Consider the following 19,023-nt stretch of genomic DNA (forward strand, 5'->3'; position numbering starts at 1 on the left):
CTCATCACGGGAGACTCTGACAGCCCTTCGTTAAATCCCGGCTCGGAAAAATGCCGGAGAGCCGGGAACTGTCGGGAATCCGACGTTAGCGACAGCAATTAATCCCTCACACTGCCGACGCATTGACAACTTAACAATACGCCCCCCCCCCCCCCGAAACCACAGCCAGGAGAGGGAGAGCAGGGGGATCGCTGGGGTCAGGGGAACCGTTCCCGTACTTATGATATGAACAGACACATTTCTACAGACGCTGCAACAGATACATTTCTACAGACACAACTGCCTGGTAGAGGCATAGATACATTACATCACAGTGTAGTTTTTTAACTGACGCTTTTATCCAAAGGGCCTCGCTTAAGGGCCCAACACCTCCACTGATCTTATTGTGGCTACAGTGGGGCTTGAACCACCAACCTTCTCGGTACCGGTCATGTACCTAAACCCCTAGGCTAGACTGGCTATGGCAAAACCTAATCACATATATATCACCGGCCCATATTCACTAAACTGTTACAGCTGCATTTACCATGTATGAATAGTGGGACGGGGTTCTGGGCTTTCTGTTCTGTTTTCTTTTGGGGGTGGCACGGTGACTTGGTGATGAGCCACAGATCCTCTCTGTGTGGAGTTTGGACGTTGACGGTGTAGATCCACAGGCAAAATGCACTCCTCTGCCACTAGAGGGCAGTATTTGCCATACGTGTGCTCTCACTCAGCAATCAGGAGAACAGTGGCAGTTTAATGTAACTAGACTGTGATTGTGATGATTGGCAGCTGCCCCTTCCTGTCACCTGGTTACAGGACATGGAAGGGACATAACCCCACCCCCCCCTTGTGATGCCTTCAGAGGAGTTTCTCACCGGGGTTCAGGTAAAAAGGGCTTTTTACAGAAGACTGTCACAAAGAGCAGTGGAAGAGCAAACACTCCGCAAAAGGTGAGTCATGTGAGGTAAAAAACTCTTGAGTTAAAATTTTTCAATGGGAGGAAATCTCAGAAGGAAATCTCCCACAGAGTGACCTCCGACCTGGAACTTGTTCTTTACCTTCCTGTCCTGTTCACCAAAGACCAGCTCAGTTTTTTATTGTCAGCACAGACGTCTGAAGCCAACATCATCTACCATTTTCCCTGTGGAGCCAGAAACAGGCTGTTTAACACAGGGTCGGTCTACAGAAACAGGCTGTTTAACACAGGGTCGGTCTACAGAAACAGGCTGTTTAACACAGAGTCGGTCTACAGAAACAGGCTGTTTAACACAGGGTCGGTCTATCCGCCTTATTACTGCCTTGTCTGAGGTTTCAAAAAGAGTAGCATGTTCTGTGTGTGTGTGTGTGTGTGTGTGTGTGTGTGTGTGTGAGTGTAAGCAGTGCCCCAATGTCTAACCCAGAGACCTGCTGTTGATTAAGCGAGTGTTTGATCTCACTAATGAGCCAGTGGCCTAATTATGGCACCTGAGTTTTATGCAGAGTGGGGGGGTGGGGGGGGGGGGGGGGTGGTTGATTGCCTACAAGTCCCACAGGATTCAGGAGGAACCCGAGATTCATCTCCCACTCTCAATCTCTGCCTGTCAATGCCTGCAGTCCTGCATCCTCTTCGCGGTTCGAGTCGGAAGAGCAGCCGGCCAATCCGCATCGGAAGCATCACTCAGCACGCAGACAAGCTCGTCTGCGATTGGCCGAGACTTGCCGATTGGGCCGAGGAGAGGATACAAGGCGGTCTGCGACCTGGAAACGATCAAATGACCTCACACTGGCATGGCCAGATTGTTCCTAATCACCGCCCGTGGAGAGAAAGACTGCTATGAAGAGGTAACAGGCTGATGAAGATAAGACACGATAAGCTAAACTGAGATGAGATATACGTCATTGAGCCCCGTGGGGTAATGTGTCCTCTGCGTTTGACCCATCCTAGTTACTTAGGAGCAGTGGGCAGCCACAGTGCAACGCCCGGGTACCAGCTCCAGTTCTGAGGCCAGTTTCATGGTCAAGGGCAACAGCAGGAGCACACCCAACCTGGCATGCATGTGTTTGAGTGTGGGAGGAAACCGGAGTACCTGGAGTAAACCCACACAGACACAGGGACACTGCTCCACAGAAACACACAGAGAAGTGCTAACAAGCACACAAGCACACGCGCGGGCGCGGGCGCGGGCGCACACACACACACACAGAGGCGCTAATGAGGAGAGAGGAGCCATGGGTGAAGAGCTTGAGTGGAGTGAACCAGAACACACACACACACACACACACACACACACATACACACATACACACATACACACACACACACGCACACACACACACACACATGCACACATACACACTCAAACATGCACACTCACACACACACACACACATGCACACACACACTCAAACATACACACTCACACAAACATGCACACACACATACACACACACACTCAAACATGCACACACACGCGCACACACACACACACATACATACACACACGCACACACACACACACGCACACACTCAAACATGCACGCACACTCACACACACACACACACACACACATGCACACATACACACACACGCACACACACATACAAACCTGCACACTCACACACACACACACACGTGCACACACACACATGTGCACACACACCCACATGTGCAAACACACGCACGTACACACACACATACACACACACACACACACACAGAAAGGAACACACAGTTTGGAAAGATAATGATTAACAGCGGGGAAAAACTAAAAAGTGGAGAATGAAACAGACAATAATGAGAAAGAATATGAAGCAAAATAAAATGAACTCACATGGAAATCCAAAATCACTCTGTGGCTTACGCTCAGGAGACATCTGAGATACTGAACCTTGGAGAAGAAGAGGGGAGGGTGAGATAAAACCAAAAAACACAGACGCACAAACACACACTCACTCACACGCATGCTTATACACACATACAAACACACACACACACACACTCACAAACACACACATACACACACCCACTCTAACACACACAGACACACACTCATGCATACACACATACACACAAACTCACACATGCACACACACACAGACACACATACAGAAACATAAACACACACACTCACAAACACTCACACACTCACACACAAGCACACACACACAGACACTCACACACGGACACTCACACACACTCAAACACGCACACGCACACGCACACTCTCACACACACACACACACACACTCATACACACCCACATACATGCAAACGCAAGCACAAACTCACACCTGCACACACACATACACATACACACACACACAGACACATGCATACACACATACACACACACACACACACACACACACACAGACACATGCACATTTACACAAATACATTCACACAGATAGAACACAAATGAAACAAGACAACAATGGTTTGAGAAATAGCCGTTATAAACCTGCTTATTGTGACTCTTCTCGGGCCTGGCGTTGCATTAACGACAAACTGAGAGACATTACGTGTGCGGCAGGGAGAGTGAGAGAGTCTATCAGCTGATATTTTCAATTTGTTACAACGAATCGCGGCGCAAATGAGATTTTCGTCTGATAAACGTTCGCACGACTCAAAGCGCCTGTCGTCGAGCGTTTGGCAGGAATCCAGCGGCGAGTGTAGGCTGGTGCAGAGCCCAACACCACGACGGGCGCCAAGATAAACCTCACTGTGGGATCGTGTCCTTTCCCGAAATGACGAAGCCCTGACAGGTCAGCGCTCGTTCTGCGGGGAGCTCTGGACCCAAGTCTGAGTAAACTCCAGCGGTGGACTGCCCTTTCAGAGGAGACCGCGAGGGCGACCGGGAAAAAAACCATCGCAATATAGGCACCGACGCCAAGCTTCATTAACCCTTTTAAAGGTGTACGGTCACAAAAATACCTGATCTGAATGTTCTTAACTGAATTTTCTAATGCTGATGGTACAAACACTAATTAAAAGCAACGGGGTTCTAGACTTAGACGCTGACTCGGACTTTTGGAGAAAAGAAAAAAGATTGCATTACAGTTATTTAGCCGAAACTTCTATCCAGAGCGACTCACAGTCGATTAGATTAAGCAGGGAACCATCCCCCTGGAGCAATGTGGGGTAAAGGGCCTCGCTCGAGGGCCCAACGGCTGCGTGGATCTTATCTTGACTACACCGGAGCTTGAACCAACAACCCTCCGTGTACCAGGCACGTACCTCAGCCACTAGGCTACAGGCTGCCCCTGATAAGAACGGACGGTTCATTAAACATCCTTAAGCCACAAAAGATATGCTCTAGCATAGACTGCACAATACTGTAGACACGAGCTGAACTACATTGGGGACTTTCCCGCAGCGCGACAGACCAGGGGATTAATCGATGGGCAGGAAACATGGGTTTGATAGATGGTGGGATGGGGCACATTTAATTACGTGTGAAATGGAGCAGCGGGTAAAAACGATGTGGCGTTATTTATGGTGTCTCCTCCCGTACGCTGACCCCTTCACGCAGGAAAACAATGCTTAAACAAGTGATGAATATGCAGCACGCAAGGCCAGCAGGCTACACAGCACAGCGATACATCCCAGGAGAGGAAATCAACGCCTTGCTGTACATAACACACACTGGCTACGCCTCACTGTACGCATGACATCACCCAACCTAAGACAAAGACGCTTGTTTTATGATAACTTTTAAAATAAAAACACACACGTTTAACTGTCAAATAAGCAGGAATTCAGAATTACGGAACAGTTTTTTTAGCTGATGCTCTTATCCAAAGTGAATTAGCCCCTGATTAGAATAAGCAGGGGACAGGCCTCCCCTGGAGCAATGTGGGATTACGGGCCTTGCTCAAGGGCCCAACGGCAGCACGGATCTTGTTATGTTTACACTGTGGCTTGAACCACCAACCATCTAAGTCCCAATCAAGCACCTTAACCATTAGGCACAAGGCTACAAGCTGTCCCAGAATCAGTTTCAAACTGAGGACAAGAGTGTGTCAATGTTTCCATGAGCTTTCATAGAAGTACGATTGGTACATGAGCAAAAAGTGGCCTGATGCCTGACTTTTGCAAGATCAATATGTGAAGAAAATGCCATCCGTCTCAGAGCAGAACAACCAGTGTCCTTAAACAACGCCATCGTACAGAACGAGGAGGACCTGCGGCACACAGACAGAAGCCAGCCCAGGTCAGAACATTTCCACAAATGCAGTCGCAGAAAACACTTGTGTGTTGACAACCAGAAGCAAAAAAAAAACCTACTTATTTTCCCTGACAAATGCCAAAGGAATGTCACAGTTGTTGATTGCAAGCAGCCATTCTTCACAAATATCACTGCTCAGCTCCTGCCTCCAAATGAAAAAAAAAATGCACTTATGAATAAAACGTGTTTATTTTTTCTTGACGGTTTGCTTCTGCGATGTTTGTGTTAAGCCAAATGGACAAATGGGCTGTTTGGTTGCGATAATGCTGCTCACACAACCACGGCAATCTGTTCAAAGTAAAATCCTAATTAAACCTACATTTAAGTGTTCCTTATTAACAAAACAAAAACAAATCAACAAATAACAAACTAACATCTCCACAATGGTTGAAGAGACGCATTGAGGTGCAAAGGACAGTGACATTGTTGTTCACATTCATAATGTGTTAATTAGATGATGACATTACATTTCATTGATGTCACTTGGCAGATGCTCTTATCCAAAGCAACTGATTTGACTGAGCAGGAACTTGACTTGAACCACCAACCTTCTGGGACCTAGTCTCCTAGTCCTAGTCTCTCCCTGAAACTCTCTCAGTCCCAGGAGTGCCGTCTGGCACTCAAGCGTAACTACCGTAAATACCTTAGCCATGAAAAGCCCAAGAGTGCCATATACCTTTTCAAGCAATCAAAAATGACTGCTATACTACTGTTATTTCTCAACTTTCTCAACCAAAGCCAAAGCCCTTTGGGATGTGGATGGATCCACTTCACATTAGGGCTTGGATTGACAGGGCTAAGCAAATGAGAGAGAGGACACGTACAAGCTCACTGACTTAAGACTGATGTGAGGTGCCAGTATTAGACTATAATGGCAATAATATAGTTATATAGAGATTGTTGTGTTTTGTATTAGCTATTGTATTGTTGTACTCGGCGTATCCAAGCTTCCAACTGTGGCATGCTGGTTTGTAAGTTGATGTATTCTTCAAGGGTTCCGATTGTATCTGAATGGTCACGCTAGGACTCGGAACCGTACTGTCCTCTCAGGTCCTTTTCACACTTGTTCCTGAGTTCGATCTGCACTTCATTGTACGTCGCTCTGGATAAGAGTGTCTGCTAAATGCCTTGTCATGTAATGTGCTGAGAATGCACGATAAACAGCTGAACACGTACCAGAAGCTGAAGAGGCCCTGCTGAATACACTGCTCTACATCCGCTTCACAACAAGGGAGGCTTAAACTGTGCTCCAGTCATAAGCACATCTGCAATAATACGCGCTCTTAGAAAACAGGCGTTTCTCCTGAATGCGCATTAGTGTGAAAATGACAAGTTCTCCTGTTTAAGTCACACACAATCGATCAGGGAAATGACCCTAAATCTATACAGCATCATTATGCGGTTTTATATTTGTGCTAAACTATTCATCAATCTAATGCAGAGCTAATGGTCCTGCTATGGATTTCTCAAGGAGAAATAAAGCTTTTATTCATATTTTTACTGCATCGCTGTCAAATTAATCAGCACTGGGTTTTTCTTAGCATTAGCAGCATCATTTAATTAAAAAAATGTTTGTTGAGGTGGCGAAACGTGTTTTCTCTATTATCAAACGAGTCTCCATTTTGTGCTTGTCTGAACCTGCACCCACTAGGGGCTGCGGTGGCGGGCTAAGATGCAGCAGACTTGTGGTTGCAGTTCACTGCAGTTGCACACCAGGGACCGGGGTTCGATTCCCGGTCTCACCGGCTCACATGGGGCGGCATAATTGGCTCGCTCCTCCAGAGGGAGGGCCTTGGCAGGGTCAGCTGATTGCCGCACAATGACGCCTTGGACGCCTTGGACGCCTTGGACGCCTTGGACGCCACGATTAGAGAGATGAGACGTCCTGAAGAAGGCGTGTGGCTCTTCCTCAGGCCGCCAGGGGGCGGGGTGTGGACGGTGTATCTGACACTAACTCGAATTGGATTAGAGGTACAATTGGCTACTAAATTGGGAAAAATCTGAAATAATCTTTTTTTTTTTTACCGGTGGGTGACATCCCCGGTTTAGCGTACGCGTTTGGCAGTTCAGAATGAAATTGTAAACTTACTGACGTCTTCTCAGACAGCCAGAAATCACGCAGCCCAATTCTCTGGGGAGGGGGAAAACGCAGTAATTCTGACATCAGAGGCGGAAAAGACTCAGAAGTGAACAGAGTGGCTGCGTCTCCCGGGCCACGTTAACGGCGTTCATTTGGATTCCGGCGAAATTCCAAGGTAAGGAACGCCTGGAAAACACATTTGCTTTGTGGTTTTCGTGCCACTTAAAAGTCGCATGATGCAAGACGCGATACACACCGCAAGGCGAGAGTCGAGTGCAACTCCGCCCGCTACAGCTTAACAACACTTATGGGGCATTTTCACGGGCTAAATCTATCCTCAAAGCGACTGTTAGTCCAAGCCTTCTGCCATTACCGCCGTTATTAAAATACCCTTAGTTTAAATCGGCCAGACACAGCTGAGCAATTTTTGGGGGTTTTAAGATCATGCTGTTTGAGTGCAAACCAAGAACAACTAAAATTAACCAAAGCCAAACAGATGGTACACGTACAGTAAATCCTCTGGGTCTGCTATGATGTTCTGAAGAGGCAAGCTGTTTTAAACAAAACTTTCAAAACTACATAACTGATACACCTACATGATTACTGCTATTTTAAGAAGTTGATTAATAAGTTGTCAGTGAAAAAAACAGTGTTTGGGTTTAGGAAGACACGCATAACACATTAAGTTTTATATTTTGTTTAAGCAGACTTATTAACAGTGTTAGAAAAAGTTTGATGAACTTGTGCTGTAGTTTTCTCAAGAATAATATCAAATGCTACAGACATGCTGCACTGTAAGGGTATATAAGGTAAATATGTGCTTTAACTATCAAAAGTGGGACCCAACATGAACTAAAGCTTACTATGTGTGATAGGGTAATTGGCCTGTAACGTAGTGGTTAAGGTAGGTGACTGGAACACGCAAGGTCGGTGGTTCAGTCCCGTTTCTAGCCACAATAAGATTGTGGCCCTTGAGCAAGGCCCGTCTGCCAAATGCCACTAATGTAATGTAATGATTGAAAATGACCCAACTTAATCTGCAGCAAAATACACTGGACTGGCTTTGTCATACACACAAGCATGTACGCACGCACGCACGCACGCACACACATACATATACACATGCACTAATGGTTTCACAATGTTTACAATTTCACTAACACTTTTCTTGAACCACTCACCATAAGGCTGACATAACACTGTCATACACATGACATAGCAGCTGTCACAAGATGACATAACACTGTCTTACACATGACATAACCGCTGTCACAAGATGGCATAGCAGTTCTTATTACTTAGCTTATTATGACACTTACTGATAAAAGTATGACAGTTTTATGTAATTTGACATAACCTGGCATCATCCGTTATGCCAGTGTTATAGCGTTATGTCAGCCTGATGATGGCGTGGGGTTCAAGTAAAGTGTTGCTGAAAACACTGGTGACGTAGCCTCTACCGAGGGGTTCAAGTAAAGTGTCACCAAATTTCCCCCAGCCAATGTAGTCGTCCTTCATGTATAATAGATGAAAGACTGAAATGACTCGCTGGAACTATAGAACCCCAATATGAAAGGGACACAGATCTGAAAGATCCTTCCTCTGTCTACAGAAAATCTACAGTCCGTCCACCGTCCCTCTGGACGCTGTGCAGCTTTTCAGAGGGAAACTCGAGACTAATGAAGCGACTATCGACGGTCTCACGGCACAGATAATAAAGAGGTTCTATCCTTATTCTACATTTCGTAATTTCATAATAAATAACAAACTCGTACAGCAGAAGTGGAGCAGCAACGCGTATAATTGCTTGTCAACGCGTATAAGAAGTCGAGGAGAGCAACGCAGAAGACTTTCTCCAACTTTACTTTCCCAGTTTTGTTTTCTAATGTGAAAAAACAAACCCTTTAAAGCTGGGCGAAGAAAAGCTCTAATCACTGTATGCACCCGGGCATGGCAATTATACATTGTGAAAAGGTATTATCATCATTCATCACATTTTATATATACAGTGGGTTGCAAAGATGTCAGGCACCCCTGGTTTGATCGAAAGCGAACCTGAACTCTAAATTGTACAGAGTTGAACATGAGACCTTTCTGCAAATCTGAAACCAAGATTGCTTTTTTTTCCTTTTCTATTTTCTTCTTCTTTTTTTTACTGTTTATAAATGATTAAAAAAAAAAGAAAAGGGCCCTGTGTAAAAGTTTGGGAACCATTTTGGATTATTCTTTGTTATTTTTTTATAAAGATGATTACTAAGGCCCAGACCCAGATGACTGGGATTTACTTGTAAGGGCTGACATAATGCATACACAGAGCAGTTCATACTCACCCTGCATACACAGAGCAGTTCATACTCACTCTGCATACACAGAGCAGCTCATACTCACCCTGCATACACAGAGCAGCTCATACTCACCCTGCATACACAGAGCAGCTCATACTCACCCTGCATACACAGAGCAGTTCATACTCACCCTGCATACACAGAGCAGCTCATACTCACCCTGCATACACAGAGCAGTTCATACTCACCCTGCATACACAGAGCAGCTCATACTCACCCTGCATACACAGAGCAGTTCATACTAACTCTGCATACACAGAGCAGCTCATACTCACTCTGCATACACAGAGCAGCTCATACTCACTCTGCATACACAGAGCAGCTCATACTGAGTGCATACACAGAGCAGCTCATACTCACTCTGCATACACAGAGCAGTTCATACTCACTCTGCACACACAGAGCAGCTCATACTCACTCTGCATACACAGAGCAGCTCATACTCACTCTGCATACACAGAGCAGCTCATACTCACTCTGCATACACAGAGCAGCTCATACTCCCTCTGCATACACAGAGCAGCTCATACTAACTCTGCATACACAGTGTAGCTCACACTAACTCTGCATACACAGAGCAGCTCATACTCACTCTGCACACACAGAGCAGCTCATACTAACTCTGCATACACAGAGCAGCTCATACTCACTCTGCACACACAGAGCAGCTCATACTAACTCTGCATACACAGTGTAGCTCACACTAACTCTGCATACACAGAGCAGCTCATACTAACTCTGCATACACAGTGTAGCTCACACTAACTCTGCATACACAGAGCAGCTCATACTCACTCTGCACACACAGAGCAGCTCATACTCCCTCTGCATACACAGAGCAGCTCATACTCCCTCTGCATACACAGAGCAGCTCATACTCACTCTGCATACACAGCCCGTCGGTGCAGTTCTGGGACTGGAGCACCGCCCCTTCGCAGTCCTTTCCCCCGTTTTTGGGTGCCGGAGCGCTGCACTCTCTCCTCCTCCAGTGGGTACACTCTGTGCCACAGGTCGCCCACTTAGTCCAGTCTGTCCAAAGACCGTCCACTGCAACAGAACCAAGGCATGAGCCAGTGACCAATCAGTGTGACTGTAACAGAACCAAGCTTTGAGTGAGTGACCAATCACTGTAACTGTAACAGAACCAAGCTTTGAGTGAGTGACCAATCAGTGTAACTGTAACAGAACCAAGGTTTGAGCTAGTGACCAATCAGTGTAACTGCAACAGAACCAAGGTTTGAGCCAGTGACCAATCAGTGTAACTGCAACAGAACCAAGGTTTGAGCTAGTGACCAATCAGTGTAACTGCAACAGAACCAAGGCATGAGCTAGTGACCAATCAGTGTAACTGCAACAGAACCAAGGTATGAGCTAGTGACCAATCAGTGTGACTGTAACAGAACCAAGCTTTGAGTGAGTGACCAATCACTGTAACTGTAACAGAACCAAGCTTTGAGTGAGTGACCAATCAGTGTAACTGCAACAGAACCAAGGTATGAGCCAGTGACCAATCAGTGTAACTGCAACAGAACCAAGGTATGAGCCAGTGACCAATCAGTGTAACTGCAACAGAACCAAGGTATGAGCTAGTGACCAATCAGTGTGACTGTAACAGAACCAAGCTTTGAGTGAGTGACCAATCACTGTAACTGTAACAGAACCAAGCTTTGAGTGAGTGACCAATCAGTGTAACTGTAACAGAACCAAGGCATGAGCCAGTGACCAATCAGTGTAACTGCAACAGAACCAAGGCATGAGCCAGTGACCAATCAGTGTAACTGTAACAGAACCAAGCTTTGAGTGAGTGACCAATCAGTGTAACTGCAACAGAACCAAGGTTTGAGCTAGTGACCAATCAGTGTAACTGCAACAGAACCAAGGCATGAGCCAGTGACCAATCAGTGTAACTGTAACAGAACCAAGCTTTGAGTGAGTGACCAATCACTGTAACTGTAACAGAACCAAGCTTTGAGCCAGTGACCAATCAGTGTAACTGCAACAGAACCAAGGTTTGAGCTAGTGACCAATCAGTGTAACTGTAACAGAACCAAGCTTTGAGTGAGTGACCAATCAGTGTAACTGTAACAGAACCAAGCTTTGAGTGAGTGACCAATCAGTGTAACTGTAACAGGAAGAGTGACCAATCAGTGTAACTGTAACAGAAAGAGTGACCAATCAGGGTAACTGTAATAGAATCATGTTTGAGCGAGTGACCAATCTGTGGAACTGTAACAGCATGAAGTGAATCTTGATCCTTAATTTAAATCTTGCCCAGGATCTTGTTCCTACATAGGATCCTTCGAGGATCTTAAAAGATTCTGCAGTTGAATCTTTTGAATAGAATAATGGATATTTCAAACCATGTTTTACAGTGCTCTTCTACGGGGAGTGATTTCCTTAAAATAAACGGGTCACATTAGACAAAGAAACTCTCTAATTGTACTCTCTGTTGTCGTTTGGCACGAAGAAAATTGACACAATACTGCACACAACTTTATTTCACTGTATCAACTTTGCACTTACAGACTTAACAAACTGCATTAAACAGACACTAAACAATTACTGTCTGGTACATTTTCCAAGGGCCTAACTGAGCTGTTATTATTACATTAGTCAGCTATGCCTGAAGATTAGACCAGGGAGTTAACCGCTAATTAGCCAAGCTAACAGGGCCGGCCTCCAAACGAGCTGTCGTCACACAATAACATCGCCCCAGGGATGGGACGGCAGAGCCCAGAATAGATTTAAATATAATCGCCCGTCTTCAAAATAGCACCAGCATTAGAAATGAACAAAAGCTCAATCTTTCCACAGATCAAGATTGTTCTGCTGGAACAGCAGAATAATTGGTCCCACCCTGAAATTAGCTTCAACGAATTTCCTGTTTTATGTTAATTCATGTTAGAGAACGTGAAGCAGGACACTCCCACAGGTGCCGCCCTCCGTCAGAAAACTCACTCAACAATTTCTGCTTGAATTATTATATAATCTTTTACCACATATATTAATGTATAATCTGCTAGTCAGCTCATTTCGGGGGCAGCCTGTAGCGTAGTGGTTAAGGTACATGACTGGGACACACATGGTCGGTGGTTCTAATCCCGATGTAGCCACAATAAGATCAGCACAGCCATTGCGCCCTTGAGCAAGGCCCTTAACCCTGCATTGCTCCAGGGGAGGATTGTCTCCTGCTTAGTCCAATCAACTGTAAGTTGCTCTGGATAAGAGCATCTGCCAAATGTCATTAATGTAATGTAATGTAATTTGTCAGAAAACTAATATGATGGCTTTGAGGTAGCTGGCCCCAAGTTGTGGAACAGCCTACCGCCACATATTAAATCTGCCCAAAACATAGATGTTTTTAAATCCTTGTTAAAAACCCACCTTTTTAGTGAGGCCTTTATGTCAGACATAAATGGGGAATCCAGATAATGTACATGTATTTCATTTCATTTCATTTCATTTCATTTCATTTCTTTTTATCTCATTTTATTTCATTTTATCTTTAATTTTATTGCCTGGTTTTGTACAGCACTTTGGTCAACCATGGTTGTTTTAAATGTGCTTTATAAATAAAGTTTATTATTATTATTATTATTATTATTATTATGGCTTCATTTAATTAGCTCTCATCCCATTTTGTGATGTGGTTTACATTCCCAATAACAAATGTGCAGTTACTTCTGCGTCTAGCAATGCATGGCTGTAAATCACAGTGAACAGATGTGACAGCCTTTTGATATTTGATATTCTCTGGGAATACCGAAGGGACTAGGTTAATTTACATATTTGCTGCTAGTAAAACAACCTTGAAATCTTATACATATATCAAATTGCACACATGTTTGACACCAAACATAATGTTCTGTCAATTCTGTAAACTGCTCACTTCTCGTCAAGGTCGGTCGGGGGCGGGGTATCCCAGCATGCAGTGCATAAGATTGTGGGTGAATGTTAATAAATACAAATAGATGATTTGTGTTCATTAAAATATATTGAATATCACTTTCATGTGAAAGCATGAAGGTGGGTTGTTTCTGACAGGAACCAGTGTGTGTAGCAGACCTGGGTCAAATATATAATTGTGTAACGCGCCTGCCAAATGACATTAATGTAATATAATATAATATAATGTAATGTAATGTAATACCGTACCCGGACACAAGGAGGTGCAGGCCAGCTTTTGGAGGTTCTGCCCCTCACAGATGGAGCCCCCGTTGAGGGGTGCGGGGTTGGTGCAGCTCCGGGTCCTCTTCTGGAACCCCCGACCGCAACGGCTGCTGCAGACCGACCACTCCGTCCACGTCGACCAACCGCCGTTCACTGCCCGAGAGAGAGAGAGGAGGCGTTAGCCGCTAACGCCAATGAGCAGGTCTCAGCCCTCGAGGACCGTGGAGAAAGAGAGAGGGCGTTAGCCGCTAATGCCAACGAGCAGGTCTCAGCCCTCGAGGACCGTGGAGAAAGAGAGAGGGCGTTAGCCACTAACGCTAACTCTAACGCCAATGAGCAGGTCTCAGCCCTCGAGGACCGTGGAGAAAGAGAGAGGGCGTTAGCCGCTAATGCTAATGCTAACGCTAATGAGCAGGTCTCGGCCCTCGCGGACCGTGGAGAAAGAGAGCGGGAGTTAGCCGCTAATGCTAATGCTAAAGCTAATGAGCAGGTATCGGCCCTCGCGGACCGTAGCGAAAGAGAGAGGGCGTTAGCCGCTAATGCTAATGAGCTGGTCTCGGCCCTCGAGGACCATGGAGAAAGAGAGAGAGAGTTAGCTGCTAATGCTAATGCTAAAGCTAATGAGCAGGTCTCGGCCCTGCGGACCGCAGCGAAAGAGAGGGCATTAGCCACTAATGCTAACAAGCTGATCGCGGCCCTCGAGGACCGTGGAGAAAGAGAGCGGGCATTAGCCGCTAATGCTCATGCTAATGAGCTGGTCTCAGCCCTCGAGGACCAGTAACAAGGCTGTGGACTTTACAACAGTCAAACCTGAAGCCTCTGTCAGCGTTTCGTTACGTTTCATGAATTAGCATTAATAACAACTGAGATGTTAACACTTACAGCTTTGCTAATGTATTTGTACATCATTGATTCATGTTAGCAACTACATTCATGAATTCATATATGCATGAAAACGCAGTCAATGTATTTGTTCATGGTTAACTAATTATAAGTTTATGCTATGGCTTGCGAATGCATCAATATTCATGTAATACATTAGTTAGGAACTAATGAAAAGTTAATTTCGAGTAATGTAATTTGTACATCATTACTTCATGATCAATAACTACATTAGTTAATACCAGTTCATGTACCCTTATTGTGAAGTGTGACCTTTTTTTAAATATGTGTTTACAGGTGAAACTTTACAGAACAGCTCATTCCAGAGTGTCAGGGTTTGTGTGCGATCTGGTTCACAGCTAGGACTCATAACTGAGAGGTCTGAGACAAAGAGGTTTGTTTTTCCTGAGATGGCTTCCCAATGGGGAGTTTTTTCTAGCCACTGTTTGGGTTTTTTACATTTGCCATGTTGGGGTCATGCCCCTGGTGTTTTATTATTCTGAACAGTTTTTACAGTAGACTGTTAAAAGCACCATACAAATAAAATTGAAAATTGAAATTCTCTGCGTTCTTCGGAGGAAAGGGCGACATCAAAGCTCTCTCTGCACAGCGCTAACGACTCCTTAATGCGAGTGGGGTTGTGACCCTAATCACAAATCCGTAACTGACACTCCTGCTCTGCACAGCAGCCAGCTAACACTGCCCCCCCCCCCCCCTCACCACACACACTGAAATAAGCTTCACCCCTTCAATGGGAATTGAAAAAAAAAGTAAAAGTAACTGCCAAAAACCAATAACATAATACATAAAAATCAATCTAAGTGTGGCTTTACACGGCAATGGTGCCTGCTGAAAATGGCGCACTTTTGCTGTGTTTGGGCCTTTCGTTTGGAGGGCTGAAAACATTCACTTTTCATAACGGGCTCCATAGTGGAATTATTTGATAACGCTGTCCTTACCGTTTCTGTGTAAATTGGCAAGACGTGATTGTTGTGATAACAGTGTGAAGAGTGAGGGGAGGAGGCGGGTGATGACAAGAAACTGTGATGACACAGACCCTAATACGCAGGTGTTGAGTTGCAAAGCTACACCGCCACCCACTGGCCTGGCATGCATACTACAGCGTTTCAACTATTTTTGCAAAACCGCGTGAAGGGGGATCTTTATCATAACGTCGTCGTATGAACACAGATTATTTTTTGGAAAAGCAAGGGAAAAACGTTTCTGTCCATGAGAAACCGAAGTCGTCTAAACAGGGCCTGAAACATAACTCACAAACCAGTCAAGATCTGAGAAGAAGAGATTGGAATGCTGCTCTTGCGTTGGCAGTTGGTAGTTGGCAGTTGGTTGTCAGGGAGACAAGCGAGCAGCTTCAACCCTGTGACATCATCAATTGTTCACCCACCAAAACTCTCTCTCCCTCTCTCCCTATCTCTCTCTCTCTCTCTCTCTCTCTGCGACAGACTCACTTAGGTTTCTGTACAAGGCCTCAGTTCAGCGAACAAAGACATTAGCCACACATGGAAGACTGGAAAAGGAGAGTGACTTGCCCCCCAGTCCAGAGTGGTAATTCATCATTGCCTAATTTTGGTAATGAGAGAGGTGTTGAAGTTCAGTTCACTGACCAGAGTTCAGTTTGCGACAAAAATCTGAACATCGACTCAACAGAAGTGGTTTCCACTTCCTTTCAAGTGTTGTCAAAGATAGCAGCGGAGGCTTTGGTTCAACATTTCTCCAGCAGTACAGCGGGCGCGTTTCCCAGCGAGATAAAAAGGAAAGTGAACATGAAGAACCTGAGATTTTATTCTTTTTTTTCTTTGAAGATGGAAAACGAAGAGCTTTCTGACAAAATGTTATTACATGTTCAGCTCCTCAGCTAGTGCCAGCTCTACCCTGAGATCCAGCCATTTAGTAATGTGCTTATCCAGAGTGATTTAAATGCGAGAGAACACACAGTACTCCATTAGCTATATGACCAACAGTGCCAGCCCTGGTAAAAACATTTGCAAACCGATGAGTGTGAGGGGAAAATCAATAAAGCACAAAATGTAACCTGAATTATACCAACCAAGATTAAACCTGATTAAAGGAGTAACATGGTGGTTGGCCACACTTTCTAGGTTTTTATATGCGCTTTGCACAAGAGGGCATTGAAGAAACATGACGAAAGTATTAAATATGCCCGTTCTTTAGTTTTGGAGAAGTAGGCATTTCAAATCCTATTTACAACCGGTTGCGAATGTTCTCCCTGTATTGTGTCACACGAGGATAACCAGTCCCCTTATCCCTCCCCTTTAACCTGTGACCCACAGTTTGCCCCGCCTGGCCTACAGGAAAGTGGGGGCACGTCAGAGCTAATTGACAGTTCTCATTACCACGCCCAGACAGTTCGGGTGAACTCTAACAGTGGGAAATGCACATTTATTTTATTGTTGCCTAAAGACAACTAGCAAGTGCTACATTCAACCACCATGTCACTCCTTTAACGTTCAATAATGCAGAAGAACACACTGACTGCTCACGTGGATGAACACTGGTTCTCTCTTAACGGCCTCCGATATAGTCTTCTTACTCTCGGAGATGCGTAGATCCCCCCTGTTTTTCTTGGACCGGATCTTCAAATTTAAAATGCTTTTGGGCATTTAGCACATACCCTTATTCAGAGTTACTCACATAGCTATAAACAGACCTCCTTGTGTGGCTGATGTCTTCATTCAGCTGAATATTTACTCGAGGAATTCAGAACCGTGCTGAAAGGTGCAACCCGGCACCAATTTTGGGCCACAGTTGGGCCAAACTGGGCTCCACCACCCCAACCCTGCACAATTACAGTCCTGCCCCCAGCAGTGCCTCACCTGGGAATCAGCTCTTTAATGGGGCAGCCTGTAGCCTAGTGGTTAAGGTACGTGGCTGGGCCCTGGAAGGTTTCTGCTTTAAGCCGCCACGGTGTAGCCACACTAAGATCAGCACAGCCGTTGGGCTCCTGAACAAGGCCCTTAACCCCACATCGCTCCAGGGGGGGATTGTCCCCTGCTTAGTCTCATCAAATGTAAGTCGCTTTGGATAAAAAGCGAAATAACAAATTATTATTTTAATTAAGCGTTTCCTTTACCCATATGCAGCACTGCAGGCAACAGCCTCCACGGACCTCCGTGAGACAGCCCCTGCACTTCAACGGTCCTTCTGAAATAGCGACTAACAGTGAACTGAGCTACACAGCTGTGCATGCACTCCTGCGCTCTGCCCCTCTACTACCAGAATAATTAACGCCATTGCCATGGTGACGGAAACATCACTGCTATGGAAACACGCCCAGGTTATGAGCAAAACAGTACAAACTCAAGCTGCACTAATCACGTCAGAAGAATAGCTTGCAAATCTTATGTGAGCGTGTTTTTTTCTATTACCACAAATATTTATATGCAGGAAGTACTTCGGCTTACATACAGGAAGTACTTCTGCTTTGACAGAGAAAGTATCTCCTATGATAGTTCCTCCTCAGCAGGAACCACCAATGATGTTCTGCCCTCACACACCTCAGGACAGCTCCTGGTCACAGGGCAGCTGGAGCCTATCCCAGCATGCACTGGGCAGGAATAAACCCTGGACAGCCAGTCACATCGATACCTACACGACTCACAACACACAACTCACTCACACACTCATACCTACACATCATTCACTCACACACTCATACGTACATGAACATGCAGACTCCACACAGAAAGGCACAGGCTGGGATTTGAACCCAGGACCTTCTGCTGCAAGGCAACAGCGCTTCCCACTGTGCTGAAATTCTGTGTACTATCATCTCTGGTAGTAGGCATGTGGTACACTAGCTATAATTCAGGGTAGTTATATTAATCTCATAGAAAAGCAGAGGAGTTGCTCAGCATTCATGAAGCAAATCACTCTAACAAGGATTAAAGATCCTGTAACAAGCCGCAGTACAAGCAGTGGCTGCATTTTTTATTTTTTAAAACTTTTGTATATGAGCTGATGAACTGGCTAGCTGACATATTGCTTACAAAACGAAAGCCAGAGAGCTACATAGTTTATATTTTCCTTCTCAGCACAAGTTTATTCTGCACATAAAAATTAATATAAAGTTATAATGCGTACAGCGGTGCTGCAGCCTCGGCGTTGCCGTGGAAACCAGTGAAAACCCTGCCAGATTGAAGCCAGCAGTGCTAAGTGTGGTATGTTTCCGTCAGAGGAAAGCAGAGCTGACAGGTAGAGGACTGATAGGATGAGTGGGTGTTTTCAGGTGTACAGGTTAGAATTATGAAACCGGATTTGCTCAGAGAAACAATTTGCCGGCTATTATGGCGAAATGGGTCGGAAAACAAGGTG

General features: G+C 45.2%; 1 protein-coding gene across 3 annotated transcripts in view; it reads right to left on the minus strand.

Annotated features, from left to right (window-relative positions):
- The window catches only part of LOC133142022 (netrin receptor UNC5C-like), a 239,020-nt gene that overhangs the window by 35,746 nt on the left and 184,251 nt on the right, over positions 1 to 19,023 (minus strand). For 2 of the 3 annotated variants that reach the window (XM_061262940.1, XM_061262938.1), the window contains exons 6-8: positions 13,774 to 13,941; positions 10,501 to 10,665; positions 2,797 to 2,853 (exon numbers count right to left, since the gene is read on the minus strand). In XM_061262940.1, the coding sequence (XP_061118924.1) occupies positions 2,797 to 2,853; positions 10,501 to 10,665; positions 13,774 to 13,941 (390 nt within the window). The remainder of the gene's footprint in view (positions 1 to 2,796; positions 2,854 to 10,500; positions 10,666 to 13,773; positions 13,942 to 19,023) is intronic. The other variant, XM_061262939.1, reaches the window with a different exon arrangement.

This window comes from Conger conger, chromosome 12 (assembly GCF_963514075.1).
Source record: "Conger conger chromosome 12, fConCon1.1, whole genome shotgun sequence".
Taxonomy (NCBI): Eukaryota; Metazoa; Chordata; class Actinopteri; order Anguilliformes; family Congridae; genus Conger; species Conger conger.